This window comes from Dermacentor silvarum, chromosome 8 (assembly GCF_013339745.2).
Source record: "Dermacentor silvarum isolate Dsil-2018 chromosome 8, BIME_Dsil_1.4, whole genome shotgun sequence".
NCBI classification, from domain to species: domain Eukaryota; kingdom Metazoa; phylum Arthropoda; class Arachnida; order Ixodida; family Ixodidae; genus Dermacentor; species Dermacentor silvarum.
Genome location: NC_051161.1, coordinates 142,107,068 through 142,128,235, shown reverse-complemented (window position 1 = coordinate 142,128,235; position 21,168 = coordinate 142,107,068). Strand labels below are relative to the sequence as shown.

General features: G+C 48.8%; 1 protein-coding gene and 1 pseudogene across 4 annotated transcripts in view; one reads left to right on the top strand and one right to left on the bottom strand.

Moving 5' to 3' along the window:
* LOC119461739 (polycomb protein eed) overlaps nt 1–21,168 on the bottom strand; it is a 208,630-nt gene that overhangs the window by 175,084 nt on the left and 12,378 nt on the right. For all 4 annotated transcript variants that reach the window (XM_049672080.1, XM_037723113.2, XM_049672079.1 and 1 more), the window contains exons 4-9: nt 20,765–20,830; nt 12,488–12,613; nt 9,624–9,705; nt 8,262–8,353; nt 7,093–7,226; nt 1,766–1,871 (exon numbers count right to left, since the gene is read on the bottom strand). In XM_049672080.1, the coding sequence (XP_049528037.1) occupies nt 1,766–1,871; nt 7,093–7,226; nt 8,262–8,353; nt 9,624–9,705; nt 12,488–12,613; nt 20,765–20,830 (606 nt within the window). The remainder of the gene's footprint in view (nt 1–1,765; nt 1,872–7,092; nt 7,227–8,261; nt 8,354–9,623; nt 9,706–12,487; nt 12,614–20,764; nt 20,831–21,168) is intronic.
* On the top strand, nt 304–1,223 carry LOC125947410 (uncharacterized; annotated as a pseudogene).

The window sequence follows — 21,168 nt, the reverse complement described above, 5'->3', positions numbered from 1 at the left end:
CCTAGCCGTCCCTGGGAGCGAGTCGGGGGGGACATATTTCATCACGAAGAAGCCGACTACCTTCTCCTCGTAGATTACTACTCGAGGTACCCTGAAGTGCTGTCCCTTCGCTCGACGACGTCTACAGCGGTGATCTCCATCATCAAAAGTGTCTTCGCAAGGCATGGGATCCCAGAGACCCTCGTCAGCGATAATGGGCCTCAATTTTCGTCGGCAGAATTCCGCGTCTTCGCCCAGAGCTACGGATTCTCCCACGTCACCAGCAGTCCCAGGTACCCGCAGTCTAATGGGGAAGTCGAGCGTATGGTGCGGACGGTTAAGGAACTCTTCAAGAAGTCTCCGGACTGGCCTTTGGCCCTCTTGGCATACCGCAACGCACCTGGCGTGACCGGGTACAGCCCTGCTCAGCTGCTCATGGGGCGCAGCCTCAGGACTCGCCTTCCGGTCCCCATGGCCGCGTTGCTTCCAGAACCACCTAACGCTGCCGACTTCCACCGGCGTGACACTACCCAACGACGTCGCCAGCGTCAAGATTTTGACCGTCGACATGCTGCACAAGATTTGCGGCCCCTGGAGGAGGGAGAGAGAGTGTGGATTCGCGACACAGATTGTGCTGGCACTGTTCTTAGCCCAGCGCAGCGTCCACGCTCCTACGTGGTCCAGACGGATGCAGGTGCTCTCGTCCGCAACCGGAGACATCTGGTTCCGCAGCAGTCTCCGTCATCAGGTGGTCTAGACCTCGGCAGCTCCAGTCCACGGACACGAGGATCTGAAAGCCTGCCACAGACTCCAACTCGCCCAGAGCCTGTGTGCAGCAGTCCAACTCCCAGGGCACTTACTCCTCTACCAGTTGCATCGCCACCGGTTGCCCCGGCTACTCCCTCAAGACCGCCTGGGTCAGTTGTACGCACTCGGTCTGGACGTTGTGTTAGGCCGCCGGTGCGGCTGAACTTGTAGAACGTGCCATGAGACATTTGTCATTACGTTGTATACCTGAGAGCAAGGGGTTGCTTTCTGTTACTTTCCCAAAAGGGGGGATGTAGAGGGCGCGAGTGCTAAGCCGATTATGAGGCGCCCTCTATAGGATGTAGCATATAAAGGCTGTGCTGTGAATAAACGGGGGCACTTCTGCTGGGGACTCGGAGCGTGTGTCTTTACTCCGCGGCCCTCGGGCTTCAGCCTGCCTCCTCGGCCGCCTCGGCTCGAACCCTCCCACCACAGGGGGCACTGAAAGCCAAGCCTGGCCAAGCCAGCGGAAAATCCAACATGGCAGCCTCCAAGATCGGGTAGCGTGGCTCGGAGCGAGCGATTTAGTCCGGAAAATCGAACATTGGCACTTATATTTGTTCGAAAAATCGGTCGCGAAAATGCATTAGCTCTATGGGAATCCTGCCGGTACATCTATGAAGTCCGGAATATCCAACAAGTCCGAATTTTTGGAGTCCGAAAAATCCGTCGGCTACTGTAGTTGTCACTGTCAGAGTCACTGGATGCGTCTATAGCACTGAAAACACTGCCACCACTGTCAATGCTTTCATGGTTTCATCCTTATAGAAGGCATTGCTTTTTTAAAAACTTTGTGCGCAATAGCTGGGACACCTTGCATCATAGGTCACCATATTCTGAGTTTTTCTTTTTTTCTTTTGTACTTAGCTTGTTAACATAGCTACTCAGAACGCATATCCATACAGACCTTTGTCAAGTTTGTATGCATCAATCGGAGTAATGAATCTCATGCTGCCGCTACTGCTGGCAACACCCATACCTTGGACAGGACAAAGTTCCCCAGCCAGCGGACACAGTCGACGTAGTTTCGATGAATGTCGCGAGTGGTGAAGTCGGGATAGTGTTGCCGCACTGTAGGAAATGGCCTGGGATAAGAAAGAAAACAGGGGAAGATAAATGTGACAAATACATGCAGTCTGGGGAGAAAATCTGATAAATAAAAGGTTTGATGACTGAGAAACAAAAATTATGCAGACACCACACACTGTGCGAATCAATGCCATGCCAAGCATTTTGCTATCCAGCATAGTTTGGAGTGTTGCGGAGCATTAGCAGACGAACCAAGGGGTTTGCCCAAGAACACATGCAACCGAGCAATTGCATGTGTTTGATGACAGCAGAAAGACGCACGGCAATTGAGAGCAGCTATGATGGCATACCGAATAATTTCTCGTAGGGGTGTGCAAATACTGAAATATCATCCAGTAGAATCGAATAGTGAACATCTGAATAATTCAATTATCGAATACCTACTGTTCGATTTTTCAAGTATTCGATACATTCATTGTAGAGACCCACGCAGTGCCACATGTCGCCGGCTCTGTGAAGCCCCTCGTACTCGATGTGGCCCAAGCAAGCATTTTAATTCATTTTCGGTGCAAATGGAGCGCCAAGCGCAGTGCGGACGGAATGCCCCGGCTGACGCAGCAGTAAACTTTGTCCCTGTGAGTGCTTCCCGCAGCGCCCTGATGCCGCGATCGCACACACAGCGCCCGAACGTCGCAATTAGCGAAACAGCACCGCATCGGCCGGGGTCACCTCTGTCGATACAAGATTCGTTTAGGTTGATTGGATCGATTGAAATGATAACGCAAAGCGGGCTGAGGGAATGGCAACAAATGGAGCGTGTATTTTGTAAAGTGCAAAAGCATGTTCGAAGATTGGGCCAATTAGCTGTCGATAGGCACACCTGTCGTGTTGGACACGCGATGACGATGTTCATGCTGCTTGAAAAACCGTTACTCTAACTCTCCCACGTGATCTCGGGGACCAATTACCCATGAGCCACCTGCACAAACATAGCGGCAAGCCTTCCGTGACAGCTCACGGCCCGTTACCACATCAACCAGTGGCAAATTCTCGTCACGGCGACGGTGCCTAGGCCATTAGGCCTAATCAGCACTGCTTCATCGGGCGTCATGCCAAATCGACGCAGATTTATTCGCAGCAGCTGCATTACACTCAGAAAGCCGACAAACCGCTTAGTAAACGAAAGTGAGTGCACAGGACAGCAACAGCATTGTTCATGGCCACCATCTTTGTGACACACCATACGGCAGCCTGTCATTTCTGGCGCCGTTCGTAGACACACATTGGTCTCTTCTTGTATTACACGCCTTCCGTTGGCAATTTTAAACGCCCGATGGCAATTGGCACCCCATGGCAATTTTAAACTTCAGTACCATCGGTTTTTGGAGCAACCGGTCACGACTAGCTTTGGATTTACACGGTGAGTGCGATGCGAAAGTGTCACGATCTGGTAGCATGCATTTGTGCAGACGGAGGATGAACAAAAAGGGAGGGGTAGAGTCACTGTGCAAGCTTGTCATGATCATCCAAATTTCATAATCTTTGAAAAGTGGCAAATCCCTCCGAACCTGACGATGAAACAGCGCAGATGGCACCTGCTCTTTACCGTCGGCTCCAGCATACAGCATACATGCAGCATACAAACACCTATGCGCCTAAACCAATTTTAGGGCCCCAACACGTCATAGCCTCAATCTTTTGATAGCAAATGCACATCTCAAAGGCCATGCTTTTGCTGGCGGAAACTGAAAATATGTCATAGGTGTCGCCCCGGCACTTTGGGCAGCCAATCCCATCGTCAAGCCACCAAGCCAAGCGACATGAAAAGTCAACATCGCCACTTGGGCAGCGCGAGGTGGCATTTCGCAACGCATGATGCGGAAACGGTCCCACAGTTGCGATGCAACAGCGGGGTTACCAATGCATTGGGTCCTATGGGAGCTAAAGTGCATTTACTGGCCGAAAACGACGTAACAGCCAGAAAAACGCAGCACCCGGGAACGTAACAATGGGGTTCTATTGAATAGTGAGGAAGTGCCTGCAAGGAGCGAGGCCACGAAAGGACATTAAGCATGATGTTCCTTGGCATATGTCATGTCCGTGTTGTTATTCTTGTGAGCTCTTAAATACAACAGTATCACCTAAACATGAGGTCAGAGATCGCTGTATTTTTTCATGCATAAATAAAAGCAACAAAAGTGAGCGCAAAAAGGGAAAACTAGTGTTGCAATTCGTTCCTGCAGTCACGTGAAGCGCAGGGAGCACTCCTATAGCTGACACGAATTTGAATTGCTGGTGCGCTTGCTTGGCGCACATTTCGGCACAAGCAAGCTGCGCACTTGGCATGTTTCGAGGCTGCCATTTCAAGATCTGCCTGGTTATCTCGAGTTTCTTCCATTGCTGCATCCTAGCTGCTGTCTTAAGGGAGATAAGGTTGTGATTTGTGCAAGATAAGGAAACCCGTTTACGCTTCTTTGCAGCGGTGAATCTACTTCGTATCGTGCAATCTGACGGGTGCAAAGGTACTGAAGTTTAAAATTGCCATCGGGCGCCAATTGCCATCGGGCGTTTAAAATTGCCAACGGAAGGCGTGTAATACAGTTAAACCTGGATATAACGAAATTGACAAATTCCCGAAAAACTTCGTTATAAAGAGGATTTCGTTTTATGCAGATTCGGCACAAAAATTCGAAAATGAAACGCTTACCGTGTTTACTCGATTCTAACGCGCCCTTAATTGTAATGCGTAGCCGTTTTCCGTTTTCGTCAAGGCACTCATCCCTGGAATGTCACACCAGGTACCGGATGCGTGGACGCGCGTCGTTTCGCACAAGCGCGAGGCATCGGAAACGAAGAGCGAGCGTCATGATGCCGTCGTAGCGTAGTATAGTGTTGCAGTGGAACCCCGCTGTTATGTTCCCAGGGGCTGGGTTTTCCCGGCTGTTACGTCGTTTTCAGCCGGTCCCGGCACAGCTCCCATAGAACCCAATGCAATGGTAACCCCGCTGTTGCGTCGCAACTGTGGGACCGTTCCCGCATCATACGTTGCGAACTGCCACCGCGCCGGCCCGAGCGGCCATTTTGACTTTTCATGTCGCTTAGCTTGGTAGCTTGACGATGGCATTGGCTGCCCAAAGTGCCGGGGGCGACAACTATGACGTATTTTCGGTTTCCGCCAGCAAAAGTATGGCCCTTAACTGAGATCCGTATTTGCTATATAAAGATGATGCCTATGACGCGTTGTGGCCCTAAAATTGGTTTTGGCTCATAGATATTCTGTATAAGGTCCAAGGACGATAACGCAGTCGCCGCGCGCCGTATGCTGTATGTGCGAGTGAAAACGTGCGAGGGCAGCCGACAACCGTGTCTAAATCTCGCGCGCGCAAGAGCGCGCCTTGTTCCGTTGCGCTCGAGGCACCGGCGAGGGAGCGACGGGGGAGGGATAGTGGGGCGGCGTTGTACTGTACTATGGCATCAACTGCGTACTGCGCGGCGGCGCGCGGTCGCACGGGCCGTATCTTGAAAGCGATCTGCGTTGGGGCAGAGTCTATAGCAGTGTAGGTGCGTCGGCGCCTCGTAGCTTTGTGCGTATTGTGTGTTCTCGGGGCTCAGTTTGCATTGAAGCGATAGACAACAGCATGAAGGTCACTTCGCTCGCTTCTCCAGCGGCGCTTCCACATGCTGCCAGCGTTTGACAGCGCGTGTCCGCGCTCATCGAGTGTGATGTGTCACAGCGTGTACCAGCGCGTCGGCAACATCAACTGGAAAAGGAGAGAGTGCCGGCTTGCCGGGCTAGGCCAGCTGCAGCAAGCGGCAGGATCAGGTTTGAATGATGGGAGGGGGAAAGGTCACGCCCGCGGCGGCAAGATCGCCGGGTCGAGGAATGCAGGCCCGCATCGCACATGCACGCACACGCACGCACGCACACATGCGCTCACTTCGCATTCCGTCGCGGCGGAGAAGGTGCTTCCGGTTGCTGCTCGTGCAAAAATGTCAAAATTTGGGGCGAAATCTCTAGGTTGTCGGAGGGGAAATTCGTTATATCGAGGGGGTCTCCTGCTGCCACTTCGTTACGTAGAGGTCTCAAATACATGTGCTTCTATGGAGTAACGGCGGGGAATAGAAAAACTTCGTTATATCCAGGAATTCGTTATATGAAGGTTCGTTATAAGCAGGTTTAACTGTACAGAGATAAGGCTACCAATGGAAGCGAATGCTGCTGATCTTGCTGATGCGGCAAGACTGGGTCACACGTGATGGCCAGCTCCTGATAAAGTTGCAAGGTGTTTGAAAATGGCTGACAAGTTGCAGATATTGCACAAAAAAAAAGCTTTTTCTTTAAGGGGGAGGGGGGGGGACACACAGGGGTGGAGTTAAGGCAGAGTGACATGGTTGCAGACATGGCCTGACAAAAGCCAGTGTCTGGAGCTACTGGAGCGCTGGGGCCTCATGCCAGCTCTGCAGGGAATAGCTCGGTGGCGCGATGGTTTATATCATCCGCCACGGTGTGAAAAGTGGTTCGCAACATCCGAAATTTAGCACATTATAAGCTAATGAACTTGCGCCAGGGCTTTTGAAAATTCCTATCATCTCGAAATTCATATCAGGCGTGATCACTGAGACTCTACTGTAGATATTTCTTGTTGGATTACGAGGGCCCATGGGCTTCAGCTGCATTTACATTGACTTCTAAATATTCTTTTGCTAATTTCGAGGCTCAAAGATGTCGAAAACATTTAATTTTCTAGAGAAACAACCTAGCCATGCACCAATATAAAATTCAATCAATTTATGTTGCACAATGGTTCCCACGCTGCACATTCAGCCATGAGGGATGCCAGTGTGGAAGGTGCGGGATTGATTTCGACCACCTGGGAATCTCAAACGCATACCCAAATGGCAGCACACAGACACTTTTGAATCTCGCTTGCGTTGGAATGCGCTGACATTGCTGTAAATCGAACCCGTGTTTGCATGGAAGCAGGATGCCATAGGCACTGAGCCACAGTAGCAAGTCCATGTGAAATGCAGTAATATACGAAACAGAGGGCGCGATTCTGTCTCCGTGCAAGTCTCAACCACTAGAAACTAAATTGTAGAGTCAAATAGTTTTTTTTTTTCTGCTGCTGAAATGCATATGCACATCACAGTTTAGACAGTCTGATGCAACACAGGCAAGGAATGACACAACTGTAAACAAAGAATGAAGAAGATGGCAAGGATTATGCAATGTAGACAAATTAATAGGAAAGCCGAAATGGGGGAAAAAGATGCAACCTCTGTGACTTGGAGGGGCAGTAGACGTGAGATTCCCGGATGGCCTTGTGGAACTGTTCCGTGTCCAGCTTCCAGAGCTTCAGGGAATGGTCCATGCCACAGGACATGATTTTCTGGCCCAACAGGTCAAAGTCCTGCAAGCATGCGTGTCCAAAACATGCCTTCTTTGCACACCCTCTATGCCTATGGACCATCTTAGTCTGGCTAACGAAATCTGAAAATGCGGATTGTGACGCTGATGCAAAACTTTTACAGCTAAGCTGTTACTGCAATTTCAAGCACTCGAAAACGTTATTAGGTGTATTTTCACAGTGTCCTAGGAGATATAAATAATTCATGTAGTTCATATTTAGAAGAAATTGGGGGATCGTTAGGAAGTGTGTGTAGGCAAATTGCGAAGTCTGTGGGTAAGTGGCAATCGCTAAACCTTACTTTTTGCCTGTTTATATGCATTATATGAAATACTTGCACCCAGTTTGTGCCCGGCTTGCACCCAGCTTTGGGAAAACCAAAGGCGGTAGCAGTTCTATATTTGCAGAGAATGGGTCCATGTTATGGATAAAGTGTACAGAATGTTTGACAGTGGCGCACCGACGGGGGGGGATTCGGGGGTTGTAACCCCCCCCCCGAGGCTGACTTAACCCCCCCCCCCTTTTGTTTAACCCCTTTTCTTTCCTTACGCATTTGAGTACTGCAACTAAGATGTAAGGTGCGCAATCGTCTGCACACTCGCAAAAAGCCCTTTTTTTGACAATTTCCCGTGAAGAAATCGAAATTAGTGCTGTAAAGATGGTATTGGCAAACTGTCAACCCCCCCCCCCGGCAGAGATCCTGGGTGCGCTACTGATGTTTGAAGTGTGTAGGTTCATTCTGTGCGTCGAAAACTATTAGTGAACTCGCTACCTCCCTAATTTCATCTGTTGGTTTTCCAAATCTCCTAAGAGAACTAAAGAGACACATTGTTTATATTTCATTGAAATGGGAAGCATGTTGCAGGGTGATGAACAGTGCAGTGAACAACAATCATATAAACCAGCATTGACAAGATTCCTGTAAGAATGTGATTCCAAAACAGTACCGACCTTAGGAACTTAAAGCATGGTTTGGCAGCTCAAGAAACTCAAAAGGCAAGCTCAAAGACTAAAAAAAAAAAAAAAAGATTTACACACCGCGCTGAGAACTTCGTCCCGGTGTCCCTCGACTCCGCCGAACACAGCAATGCACTGGTCTGTCTTGACATTCCACAGTCGCAAAGTGTGGTCTGGAAGGAATGGCAAAAAGGTTGTAGTACCGCAGCTAGACATCTGTCTTTGTCATGAGGTGTCTTTCCATAAACCATCTCTTCATTAAGTTTTTTTTTTATACTTCCAGCTCTATTTCGCTTCCGCAAGCTTGACCTTGCCCACAAGGTCAACGTACCCTATTTAAAACCATCGCAGGCTCACAATCGTTTGTTCCCAGAACCAGAAGGGGCTGGGATAAATTGTCTACTGCCATAGCAAATACTATACCTGACCCTATTTCTTTTAAAAACGTGCTATAGCTCCTCTATCATTGCATATTTCTCAAATATTTTTACCTGAAATGCATGATCTATATGGTATTGTGCTTTTATTCTTGTTTTATTTTGCCATGTACGCCCCACCCCTCTTAGCATATGTATACACTGATGATACAACAAATAAATAAATAAACCCCTTGCATGGAGACAATCTGAGCTCCTCAAGCGTTTACTTGCTGCAAATTTAGTGACCAAGATCAACACGTCCAAGCTATGACAGTCAGCTATGACAGTTTATGACGTCCAAGCTATGACAGTCAAAAAAGGCCTGAAGGTGGCTTGAGCGTGTCCGTTGTTCAGCACTCGATCCTACACAATGACACCACATGGCGTATCGAGCTTGCGAAACCAAAATTACCTAAACGGAGGCTTTTCTTGTTGTTGCTGCACATGAAATACTCAACTTCAAAAATGGTGCTATGATAGTGGTGTTGACTCATGTAAAATACTATGTTTCCATGTGTCCCACAAAAAAAAAAGACTTCAAAGGACACAACAGCTTCACAGCAACAGTGTTGCTTCGACAAAAGCAAAAGTCTTCTATATTTGTTCAAGACTATGCACACATTCCTTTCTTATAAAAAGCAAGTTAGAAATGGTACGTGTGCAGCAAGATCCTTCTCCTTTATCACAAATAATGGTTCTTTCAGGAAAATTCAATGCACGGCAATCATTTTGCAATTCTCCGCAGAAGTGAATTGGAGAACACTGTGCCACCTGCAAGGTCAAAACAGCTTTGTGAAAAGCTGGTTCCTTGAAGGGAGAACTAGAAGTGGGTGCATTCTCAAGATTCCTAAAATATTCATGTGAAATTCACACCATGTTCACGCCATACATGAGATGCATCGAATTAATGAAGTACACACATCAATGGATCTAAAATTATAGGTCAAGTCTTATTGCAGCAGTTTCTAAATATTCATCTTGCGAAATGCACAGCCTCTAGTCATAAGTCACAAAGGACACTCACCTTTACTGACAGACAACAGAAGGTTGACATCGTGGGGATGAAATTTGAGCTCGTTGATGGCATTCCCGTGGCCAATGTAGTGCTGCATTTAAATTAGCACAAACACAGGCAGTATTTGCATAACATTGCGTTGTTGAGTTCATGGCCTTAGGTAAATGCATATCCTTTTCATTATCAATACAGTGTGCAAGAAACAGCATGTACATCGCACCTGTGGTGGCAGAGATGTCTCCAATGTTACATAACAGCACAGCATCCTTACACATTGCAGTTGTATTGCATTATAAGCTCTAGCAGTTATGTGGGCCTTTAACTAATGCACATGGGCTTAGCGTTAACGTGCTACTAATGGCAATTACGTTTATTAATGCACGTCACAAAACTGCAGCATCTGAACTCAGGACACAGGGAAAAACACACAAGACACAATGACGACTGGGAAATGAGAGGTAGATCAGCCTTCCGTTTTTACAGTTAGAACTTGCTATAACAAACGTTAAGGAGAAGCCAAAATTTATTCATGAGAACTATTGTCTATGTGCTGGCAAGGAGGAGGGAGCTGCACTGAGTTACTACTGGGTAAGCTGAAGCTGATGCAAAAGCCTAGTTTCGGCCTGATTTTGGCCCAAAAGAACATTTCGGCGTCATTGGCCTGAAATAATCAGTAAATATTCATTACGAACCAAAACAAGGTTTGTTTATCCATTTCACAAAAATATCGTTTTGTTAAAATTACATTTTAAATGCATCAGTTTCTACGAAAATGTCAAGAGAAATTAAGATCACTCATGATATCCATTAGTTTGTTTAATCCCATTTCGTTACGATCACGTACGACTGTAATTGAGGATTGAAAGAAAAATCACATGATGCCTTCCAATCCCCTTTTATAATGCCGGGCCAAGAAACCCGTTTGCTTTTTCAGGGAGACACGCAGGGGGGCTTGCTGACACAACCATGCCCTCCATTGCCTCTGGTGCGATACAAGCCCTACCGTGGAAGACAATAGGTCGTTCCACACCCATGCAGACTAGCTAACAGGAAAATACTAGAAGCTTACAAAATTGAGCATTGTAGCAGGATTGTGTCACAAGCTCATTAGCATGTCTCCCTGAAAAAAAAGAGATAGACTTTCTCGCCATAGCTTGGTAATAATGACAGGACAACCTTTCATGGCTTTTTTTTTTTTTTCTACTATCACTGTGTAAAAAAGAAGCATCCTAAATAAAGCATTCAGTTTATAGTTTTCTTTCACCTCGTGTCTAGAAAAACAGTAGTTTTGTGACCACGAGCCAACTAGCCCGACAAGCTATGCTCATTGTGCACTGTTTGAAGACTGCTTTCATAGCTGTTCTTGCTTCAATCGCAGCTCCATTTTGCTCTGGACAATAAACCTTGGCAAGTTGCACTTTTTCGTGTGTCTGGCACTGTGCAAAGTGCCTGGTAAATTTCAGATAACTTTTTAATAATTGTGCCAAATCAGTCACAAGACGCATGTGCAGTCATATACAGTGTAGACCGCTTATAACGTAAGTCGCTAGAGTCACGAATATTCGCACTATAAGCGGTACCACACCATAATCAAAACAACGGTTTTATTACGATAACAATTACATGGACCCTCCAGGCGCATTTCTGCCATTGCCGTAGCTGTCGCAGCGCGCCAAATGCTGTATGTGCGAGTGAAAGAGTGAGAGGACGAGAGCCGGCGATCGCGGCTCAATCGCAAGCACGCAAGGGAGGAAAGCGGGAAGGAAGCACGCTGTCATCCAATGTGAGCAAAGCTCAGGGGAGGGGGGAGTGCTCTGCTCCGCACGCGCGCCCCCCGGGGGGCTGCTGTATCTTGAAAGCCATCTGCGACGGGGGCACTGCCCGCCATGCGTTGTTTTTGCGGCTTAGTTCGCATTGATGCGAGACACTGCACGAAGGTGAATTCGCTCACTGCTGCTGCCGCCCTTCCTCACTATAGCGTTTTGACGGCGAGTTTCCGTGGTCATCGAGTGAGATGTGTTCATGTTTGCTTGTGCGCATGTTAATGATGTGTTCAGATGTGTTCATGTTTGGATGAGCCGCGGCAGCGGATGCGCTTTCGCGCGCTCATTGCGTCATTCTGGCCGCTCCGCGTGAGGAATGCTGGGATGCGTGCCCAGCGTGGCTCAGTGCGGCGGGCGAAAAATAGGAATGAAGCTATTTACGCGCCAGCAACGTTGGAACATGCCTGACGGCGCCAGTCACGACATGTAGCCACTCTGACGTCGCGAAGCTCGATGCGCGCGCACACGGTACGTCGGAAGATATCTGCGGCTTGAGGGGAGCAGTCGCTGTCTCGGTTAACTGTTGAACTTCCAGGCAGCCGCACTGTAACCGGTATTTCTTCTCCCACAACTGCCATATAAGCAATATGCGTATACAGAATGCTATGGGAAAATCAACGAGAGTCTGAAAAGTCCATATTATATCCAGTCCAGCTCTATAAGCAGTTACATTATAAGTGATCTATACTGTATATACATGAGAAACAAGACATAAAAAGTTTATTTCAAGAAAGTTTAATGCACACAGCCATGACTATGTTTTAGACCAAGCCAGATTCAAGACAAGCCAATCCTTCCATATCTTGGCATTCCCATGGTGCCACAGCACTGAAAGTGACCCAGACTTAACATTTCCTGCTAGGTTGTATGGTACGAAGGTCTACGTTCATTAAGATAATTCAGCAGTCAAGTACAACTGAATTTTGCACCTAATATCGATTCAAATCAACAAGTTAACTAAAACACAGCTTACTGTGTGTCCTGCCCCATCTGATCCTCAGTTAATTAGTACTGTAGAGTCTCAATAGTACTACAACTCTTCAAACAAACCTTGATGCACTTCATGGCAGCTGGGCTGATGATGCGGACAACACCTCGCGAACCCGCAACAGCAAGCAGTGGATGCCCTGTGACGTCGTCGTATGACCAGGCACAGGTGTAAAAGTTCTCCTCAGACTTAGATATCACAGAAGGTCAAGGAGAATGGCCTTTTGCATAAAGGAATACAGTCGAACGTCGCTGTAACAAAATCGCATCGGGCACAAAAATGCCTTCGTTGTATTCTATATTCATTATAAGCATACACGCAGCTATGGGGGGTAAAAAAAAGATCGCAATAAGGTCTTTGCGAAAGAAACGCAAACGGGGGTGCCTCCAACAGGCGAGCAAAGGGTCTCCAGCGGATTTCGTTGCCCCGTCGACAACTTGCCGTGCCAATACGAGGCACTGCAATAAGAGGAAATTATATACACATGCTGTACATCATTGCGAGTAAGCGACCGTGTAAGATCGGCACACCTGCTTGCCAAATGCAGTCCAACCAAGCCAAGACTCTGGCCAAAACGTGCACGCCACCAAGAAGTGATTCAGACACGGAGGGGACCACACATGAATCCATACTACAAGTATGAGCCTAGCCTGTGCATCTGATCTTGGAAACTGTACTTGACATTTTTGCTAACCAAATGTATACGCATTTTGAGGTACATGCAAGCAATATTTGCTTCGCTACAACCGACGCCATGTCAGATCCCACATTCTAGATTTCGTTATGGCATTGAACTGAAGCACAACAAGCAAATTTTATATTTACTTCTTTGTATCCAATAGTTTGCTATATCAGTGTTTGTTATATCGAAATTCAACTGTAGTACAAATTTCTTTGTTTGACACTCAAGCAAAAGGAGACAAGAATCAAATCAAATGAGAGAGCATGCTTATGCACTACTTCCTATTTGTTTTCTCCCCAATTAAAAAAAAAAACTAAAAAAAAGCACCAGCCCTTCCCCTAATCAAGAAAATGGAGGTAAGTGAAGCTAGTCGTGTGTGTACCTGACCCTACAGCTTTTCCTTCCCTTTCCTACTACAGTAAAACCTCGATAATTCGAACTCGGTTAATTCGAAATTTTGGTTAATTCGAAGAATCTGAGCGGTCCCGTCATTCTCAATGCAAATTCTACCGGATAATTTGAATGGCCCGCGCGGCTCTATTCGGATAATTCGAAGTTTCCGGCTAGTAGCAACGTGCGGCGGTTAGGTTAGGGCGCTCCGTACAGTCGCCAACTGATTTTCCGAGCTCGTGGGGACTGAAAAATAGTCCGGAAAACTCGTTCGGCCGAAAAAAAAGTCATTAGTGCGGCTTAAAAAAAAATCTTTAATAATGCCCTGCCTCATACTACGCTTGGAGAGGATCGACTTGCTTGGATTTGCGCAGCAATGACGTCGTCTCCGTGTACAGTCGACACGAACGCCACCGCGTTGGCGATCTCCGCCAACGGAGTTCGCCATGGAGATAAAAGAAACGAGCTTCGCACCGCTTAGCTCTCGCGAAGGTACAGGAGGTAGCGCCGATCACTGAGACATGGGTCTCCAAAACACCTGCTCGGTGTACACGCCACGTTCAAAATAGCAACCGAAACTTGAGAGAAAAAAAAACAAAAAAATGTCACAGTTTCGCCCTAAGGGCGAAGCAATGAATGCGATAGCAACACAGCAATGTCATACGAAGTAAGGTGAGCGGCTTTGGTAGCAACAACACGCAGAACTGTTGTCGACGCCATCGGCGTTTTGCCCGCGTTAGCTCAAAATGCGTGCGGCGTTGGTGACTGTTGCTGGAGCCTCTGATATAAATAGGCACTTGGTGCCGCAGCTAAACGTCGCCTCCCTTCCCTCCCCCTCCCCCACGGCCTCTCGCGCGTCCGAAGAAGGCGCGTTTGCTCTACATATATGGTGATTGTAAAGGAGAAAAGAGACGCCTACTTCTGCAGCCCTTAAGCGAGCACGGCGCAGAACGCGCGTTTGTTCTCCGCCGTGCGTTCACTCCCCGTGAAAGACGCGCCCCTCGCGCCCTTTCACTCGCACATACAGCGTTCGGCGCGCGGCGACGATTTCATCTCCAAATGACGTCATACGGAACCTCACGGCGACGGCGACGGCGACGCCGACGGCAGAAATCTGCTTTTGAGTGTCCATATAATTGCTATCGCAATAAAAAACTCACCGAAATAACACGCGTGGTGTCAGCGCGCACGAGCGAGCGCGGCCGCCGCAGCCCACAGCGAGCGAAGGTTCGTGCGGTCTATCGCTGCGAGCGGCGAGAGCACAGCCCATACGAAAGGTCAGAGCCGTCTGGAGATCGCTTTCAAGATACGCTGCGCGCGAGAAACCGCTCCGGCGCTAAGTACGCAGTTGTTAGAAGAGTAGAAGTCGCCCCCCCCCCCCCCCCCCCCCCCACCCTCACGGCCTTTCACACGAGGGTGGACCGTGGAAGTCGCCTCCGCCGTGCGTTCGCTCTCCATGAAAGCGCGCGTCCGCCGCGCGCTGTCACTCGCACATACGGCGGGCGCGCGGCGATGATTTTATCGCCCTTGGACTTTGTATAGATCCTCAGGGCGGCGACGCCGACGGCGAAAATCCGCTTGAAGTGTCCATATAATTGCTGTCGCAATAAAAAAAAAAAAAAATCCCACAATAAATGGTTACAACGATGGCATGGCCTCCGAGACTGGAGGATTGCGCGAGCTCTCTCTTGATAGCGCGCGTTCTAATCTTGAAGGCTATACAGCGAGTCACTGGAATTCAAGCCAGTGCAAAATCCAACATGGCGGCTTCCAAGATTGGGTAGCGCGGCTAGGAAAGAGCGATTTAGTCCGCAAAATCGAACTTTGGGGTCTCAATTCGTCCGAAAAATTGGGTGCGAAAATGCATGAACTCAATGGGAACCCTGATGGTGCATTTTTGAAGTCCGGAATATTCAGCAAGTCCAAATTTTTGGAGTCAAGCACCACCACGCCCGCTTTCGCGGCAGTTATCGATTCCGTGAACATCGTCCGCAACTTTGTTGAGTGCAGTGCGGGTGATATTTGTATGCTACGTTTTTTGAGCCAGCTGGAGAGCATGGCACTAGGGGCGGCGAACCAGCGCGCGAAGTAATCCCGCATCGGTGATTACTTTGACTAATTTTTCTCGGACATGGAAAATAAAGGTGATTTCTTTTTGCGGCAAGTTCTTGCTTGTTTTCTTTTTTTTTATTCATTTCGGTTAATTCGAAAATCCGCATAATTCGAAGAATTTTCGCGGTCCGGCGACCTTCGAATTATCGAGGTTTTACTGTACTTTTCCTTCCCTTTTGTGCAACTTTTCCTGCCATTGCGCTGTACGATTCTCTGCTCGTCGCTGTTGTCGCTTGTGTTCGATGTCTCGAGTTTGTTTGGCAGCGTGGTTAGCAGCATTCGCCCGCCATTGCCGCTGGCGATTCTTCGAAATTAAACTGCTTCAAAATTAAATCTGTCCGTCACCAAAGACAATGAATGGCTCAAACCCCCTTAAGCAATGGCTCATACCCCCGTAAACGCGGCCTCCCCATTACGACGACAGAAGAGAAGTGAAATTCAATGCTGGAATGATGAGCAGCAATGCATCCAGCTGAGGAAGCAGACAACAGCGACAAACACGTGCCGGGCACGTGCACGAGCACGAGCGCAACCCTAGGGGCACCAACTAGCCAGCTTCAGAAGAAGCCGACGACGTTCGAGCCAATGCTGATGATGATATTTTTCTGCGTACACTGAACTCCAACACAAGTGAGCCAATAAAACTTTGCTTAAAAGTAACACAATATTTCAAATGCAACGCCAGAGTTACCATTACAACATAAGGTGGTGGGATAACCGGAAGCAGAAATGATTGGCACAAGCTTTGATGCTGCTTTGAAATTTTCTTTGATGATGAGATGGTGTTGTCAGATAAGTTCATCAGTGCAGGCAACATTAGGGAGCCAAAGAAAACAAAGCCTACCGTAGCATAAGGTACATGTGATGGTAAAAAGCACCTCGAGACTTCAAAGGAAAAGTGCCTTGCAACATTATGGTTACAAATCCAGAACCAATCCTTGCAAACTAGACAATGAAACAGACCATCAATTTCATCATAGCATGCACATAATGCACTAAGTGTCAGCTCACACACTTATTCATTATTAATTTGGAGATGACACTACATTTGCAGGATAACAATGTTCCAGAAAGACACCATAGCCAGAGAAACCTAACCTCATTGAATTGATCATGGTTATGAGGTCGGTCCTGAGTCATGTCACACTAAATGTTTTTTTTCAGTCTTTTTTTTTTGCCTTGTTCATTCACTGACTGGAACCACCTTCCCAATGTTTATATATACAGTGGAACCTCGTTGATACGATCTTCACGGGAACCCTAAAATAAAGCGTATCGTCCGAAAATCGCATCATGCAACGTATTACCTAACCAAATCGTATTATCGGGAAAAGGAAAAAAAATATACAATCCCGAAAAACGTATCATGCACAATCGTATCAGCGAGGTTCCACTGTAAATGATGACTAACAATTTCGAGCCACTTTAACTGGCATTGTATAATCAGACGTCTTTGTCTTTTACATTTAAAACCTATCATACTTGTGTGTATATCATGTATTCGCTTTCTAACCACCACTTACAATTTCTCTCCATTTCACCTGCCGGCACGTTGAAGGAGATCGCCAGACAAGCAGTAGAGATCACATTGGTCTTTACTTGCCAATCTCACGCTTCAGTCCTCATAGATCGGTAATCTCCCTTTTATAACACTGTCGTTCAAATTAGCATTAAATCATCGCCGTGATTCCCTTTCCCGGAAAGCTGATTGGTCTACCTGGGGTCGGTTCCATCCCCGGTGAAGCCTCCAGTCACAGGCTGTCGCTCAAAACTATGGCGTGTGCTCCCATAATGGGCCTCTTCTCAGGTGATTTGTTGACGGTACACAACCCAGGCACATTTCACGCTACGAGCAATTGCTCGATCCCTCGTGCGGCGCTTCGACCCTCTCCGAAAAATCTTTCGCTTCGGAGGCAAGTGGCACCAAGAATATGAGCCCCTCAGAGATGTCGGCGATCGAGCCCCGCAACACAAACTCCGAACCCCGCCGCGGGGTTCGTGTTTTCTAGGACCCGCAAAAAAGAAGCATAACTATATCGGGTCATTTTTCATGTTCTAGACCGGGAACGTTGGCGCCGGGAAATCGTACGAAACGGGATTGTATAAATCAGGTTCTACTGTACCACCCTCTCTCACAAAATTCTCCAATGTAAGGCGCCTGAGAGGTACACTAAAAGCTCGATGATACGATCACGGCTAATACGAATTTCCGGATGATACGAATTTTTCTGTGGTCCCGGCCGAGCCCCATTACTTTGCAACGTGCTAGAGAACGGTTGTTACGAATAGATTTTCAGCCTGCGTCGGTTGATACGAATAAACGCCGCCCCACCGACGGCCGCGAAAGAGAACAGCGCGCAGTCACGCGCTTTCTCTCCTTCTCTTTTGGTGCGGAGGCGCGGCGCCGGACAGAGCGGACTCCACGACTGGGCACGAAGAGTTTGAGGCGGTGGCACTTTTGGTGCTTTTGTACTTTTCCTCCTTTTCTGCGAGCCGTCAGATGGAGTGGCTGCTGCGCTTCGGGCCGCGTTCTTCGTGTTTGCGCCATTTTGCCTAGTCGCAGCGAGCTATGCCTCGTAAGCGGACATTTCTCTCCTTTAAAGAGAAATTAGACATTCTTCGAAAGGTTGATGAGGATCCCAAGAGGAAGCGGACGGAGTTGGCTAAGGAGCTAGGCCTCGCAACGTCAACACTGAGCGCAATTGTTGCACAGCGAGACTATCATGAAAACGTGCTTTCGTTCAACGTCAACGCGAAGCAAGCGAATTCGAACACGCTTATTTCGAACATACCGCGCACCGACAATGCTCTTAGCAGCGCGCCAAATCACGCGGCGGCGCCTCCGACCGGCATTGCTCTGACACCGCCATAGAGCAAAAGCTCAGGAGAGACCCCTCGATGCCGCGCGCGAAGGAACGGGGGGGTGTGATGAGTAGTGCGCGACACAATGCGGTGACTTTTATGGTGCGCGACACGGTGCGGTGATGCGCGATGGTGATATTTGTGGTGCGCGACAAGGTGCGGTGCATTCAAACAAGAAGCAGACGACAAGGAGAGCGTGCGCCGCTCTACCGCGCCGCGCCGGAAACGACGACGCCGAAGACCGTCCGGCACGTGAACACGCGGCACAAGAAAAGAAATCAAAAGAAAAAAGCCAATCCAATCACAAAAGAACACGGAGCCTCGAGCAGCCAATCAGAAATCGACGAATCGACCAGAGCAGCAGAAAAAGGAGCCGCGCTGGCAGTAGGGGGAGGAGTTCCAGAAGCGACACCAGGACAAGGTCGGCCACCGGATCGGGAGCTGAAGACGGCCGTCGGGTTCCGGACCCGAGCCACCAGGACTTCACCCGGCCGGGGCCTCCTGTCAACCCGTTCCTGGGAGTCGCCACTCTTCCTGATCGTAAACAGCTGCCCGAGGCCGGCAAGCGACTGTGCCCGTGGGCAGGACGAGAGCTGTCGGGCTACGGGCCCGAGCTCCACGACCAGCTGCCCGGCCAGGACGCCGCCGCCGTCAACCCCTGCTGCCAAGCCGCCTGCCTTCCCGGGCATCGCCACCCTGCCCGATTGTCAACTGCTGCTGCCCGAGGCCGGTGAGCGTCTGCGCCCGTGGGCAGAACGAGAGCTGTCGGGCTACGGGCCCGAGCTCTACGACCAGCTGCCCGGCCAGGACGCCGCCGCCGCCAACCCGTGCTGCCGAGCCGCCTGTCTTCTCCCTCCGAGCCAGAGCTGCCACGCTCTGGCAGCCTGTACGACGTTCCGACACAACGTCTTTTGGTGAGATCAACAACGCTTCTCTCGTCGTCTCGTCTCCGCTTTGCCGCGTCGAGACTGTAGTGCATACGCACACCCGCAGCCTGCCCGAACTTGCCCGACATCAGTAAGCGTTCTAGCCACATGTATGTTGTATTACGAGTTCTTTTTGAGTGTTTATTTTATGGGTCTTTTTTTCTCGTTCTAGTTACATTAAAAGTTTGTGTGTGTGTTTCTCGACAAACGGCTTTGTCCTCGATTGGGTTCTGGGAGGCTCCGCCTCAGAGAACCGCCAGAAACATTAACACAAAAGAACCTGCTCATCACAGGGGGGAAGGAACCCGCGGTGAAAATTTCCTTCTCTCTCAAATTACAAGGTCGCCGTTTGTGCATCGCATCGGCACAAGCGTGTATGTGCCGACTAGAGTGTTCCAGACAACCGTATTCTAGCACACACTAGTGCCCACGTCTCAGCCACGCGGATAAAATGGCAGTGAACCCTTCTCCTCTAGTTTCTAGTCACATGTGACCTTGCACGCTGCGGCAGCAGCGCAGAGGGAAGCAGCGACGGAGGCACAGTCCAGTCGGGCCAACGAAACTGCCACGCCCGCAAACGCTCGCTTCCCGATAACGGCAGAAAACGAAACTTCAAGGGGCGGCTAAAATAAGCTGGCGCCGGCACGGCGGCGGGGGCGCACGGAGATGTGCGCACGGAGTCGAAGGTGAGAGAGCTACGAGTGTGTTGAGAGGGAGGGCGAGGGGAGCCACCGAAGCGGCGGAGTTGACGCGGCTAAATCCGCTTCCCTGCCGCCCTCCTCCCTCACCTTCGACGGCCTCCGCGCGCACCCGTGTGCCGGCGCCGCCCGCTCGCTCCCTGAAGCTTCGTTTTCTGTCGTTATTGGGAAGCGACCATTAGCCGGCGTGGGCAGTTTCGTGGCCCGCGCTTTTTATGCGCTTGCGCGCCGCGATATTTCACGACTCGCACCGTTCGTGCATCGTGCTATGGTGCACGAATAGTTCAAAAATACGTCCTTTTAATTCAAACAAATTTTCGGGCCCCTTCGAGTTCGAATCATGATTATCAAGATTCGACAGTAGTTTTAATTGTGTTTCGATGATACGTATTTCGGCTAATACGAATATTTTTCGTGACCCCATAAGATTCGTATCATCGAGCTTTTACTGTATTTGTAATTAAAACATTAATAAAATGAAAGCAGGGCACACGCCCTACAAGTTAGCCAATACCTATTACCCCAGTTCGCTACTGTTCCCAATGTGTGGTATGTGCTGTTTTCTTCTTTTGCAAGCTGTCAATGGACATAGTCGCACCTGCTCAGTGGGTTGCAGCAGAAAGGACCAAACCTATGCGCTTCGTGGCGGAACACAGTGGCAAAGGATACATCAGGATCGCAGTATGACTGCAGCAGCTTGATGCTTCCATTCTCCAGGCACTCGTACAAAGTCACCTTAAAGCAGGAAGACATGTGGATGTTTGAAAAAAACAACAAAAGATGCAGCAGACACCAAGAATGAAACCATTAGAAAATTTACTGACATTTTCACTGCCACATCCATTGGAACTTGTTTCCCACTAACCCAAAATCATTTATTTATTTATTTATTTATTTATGAATACTGCCGTCTAGTTAGACCATAGCAGAGTGGTACATATGTAGGATACATACATCTGGGCAAAAAAAAAGAACAGACAATAACAAGTCAGTATTAGAAGGACACGGCACATTTAAAATAAACGCTCTTCAAAGGACACCAAAGATTTTTGGGTTACAGCTTCGTTGGAGAG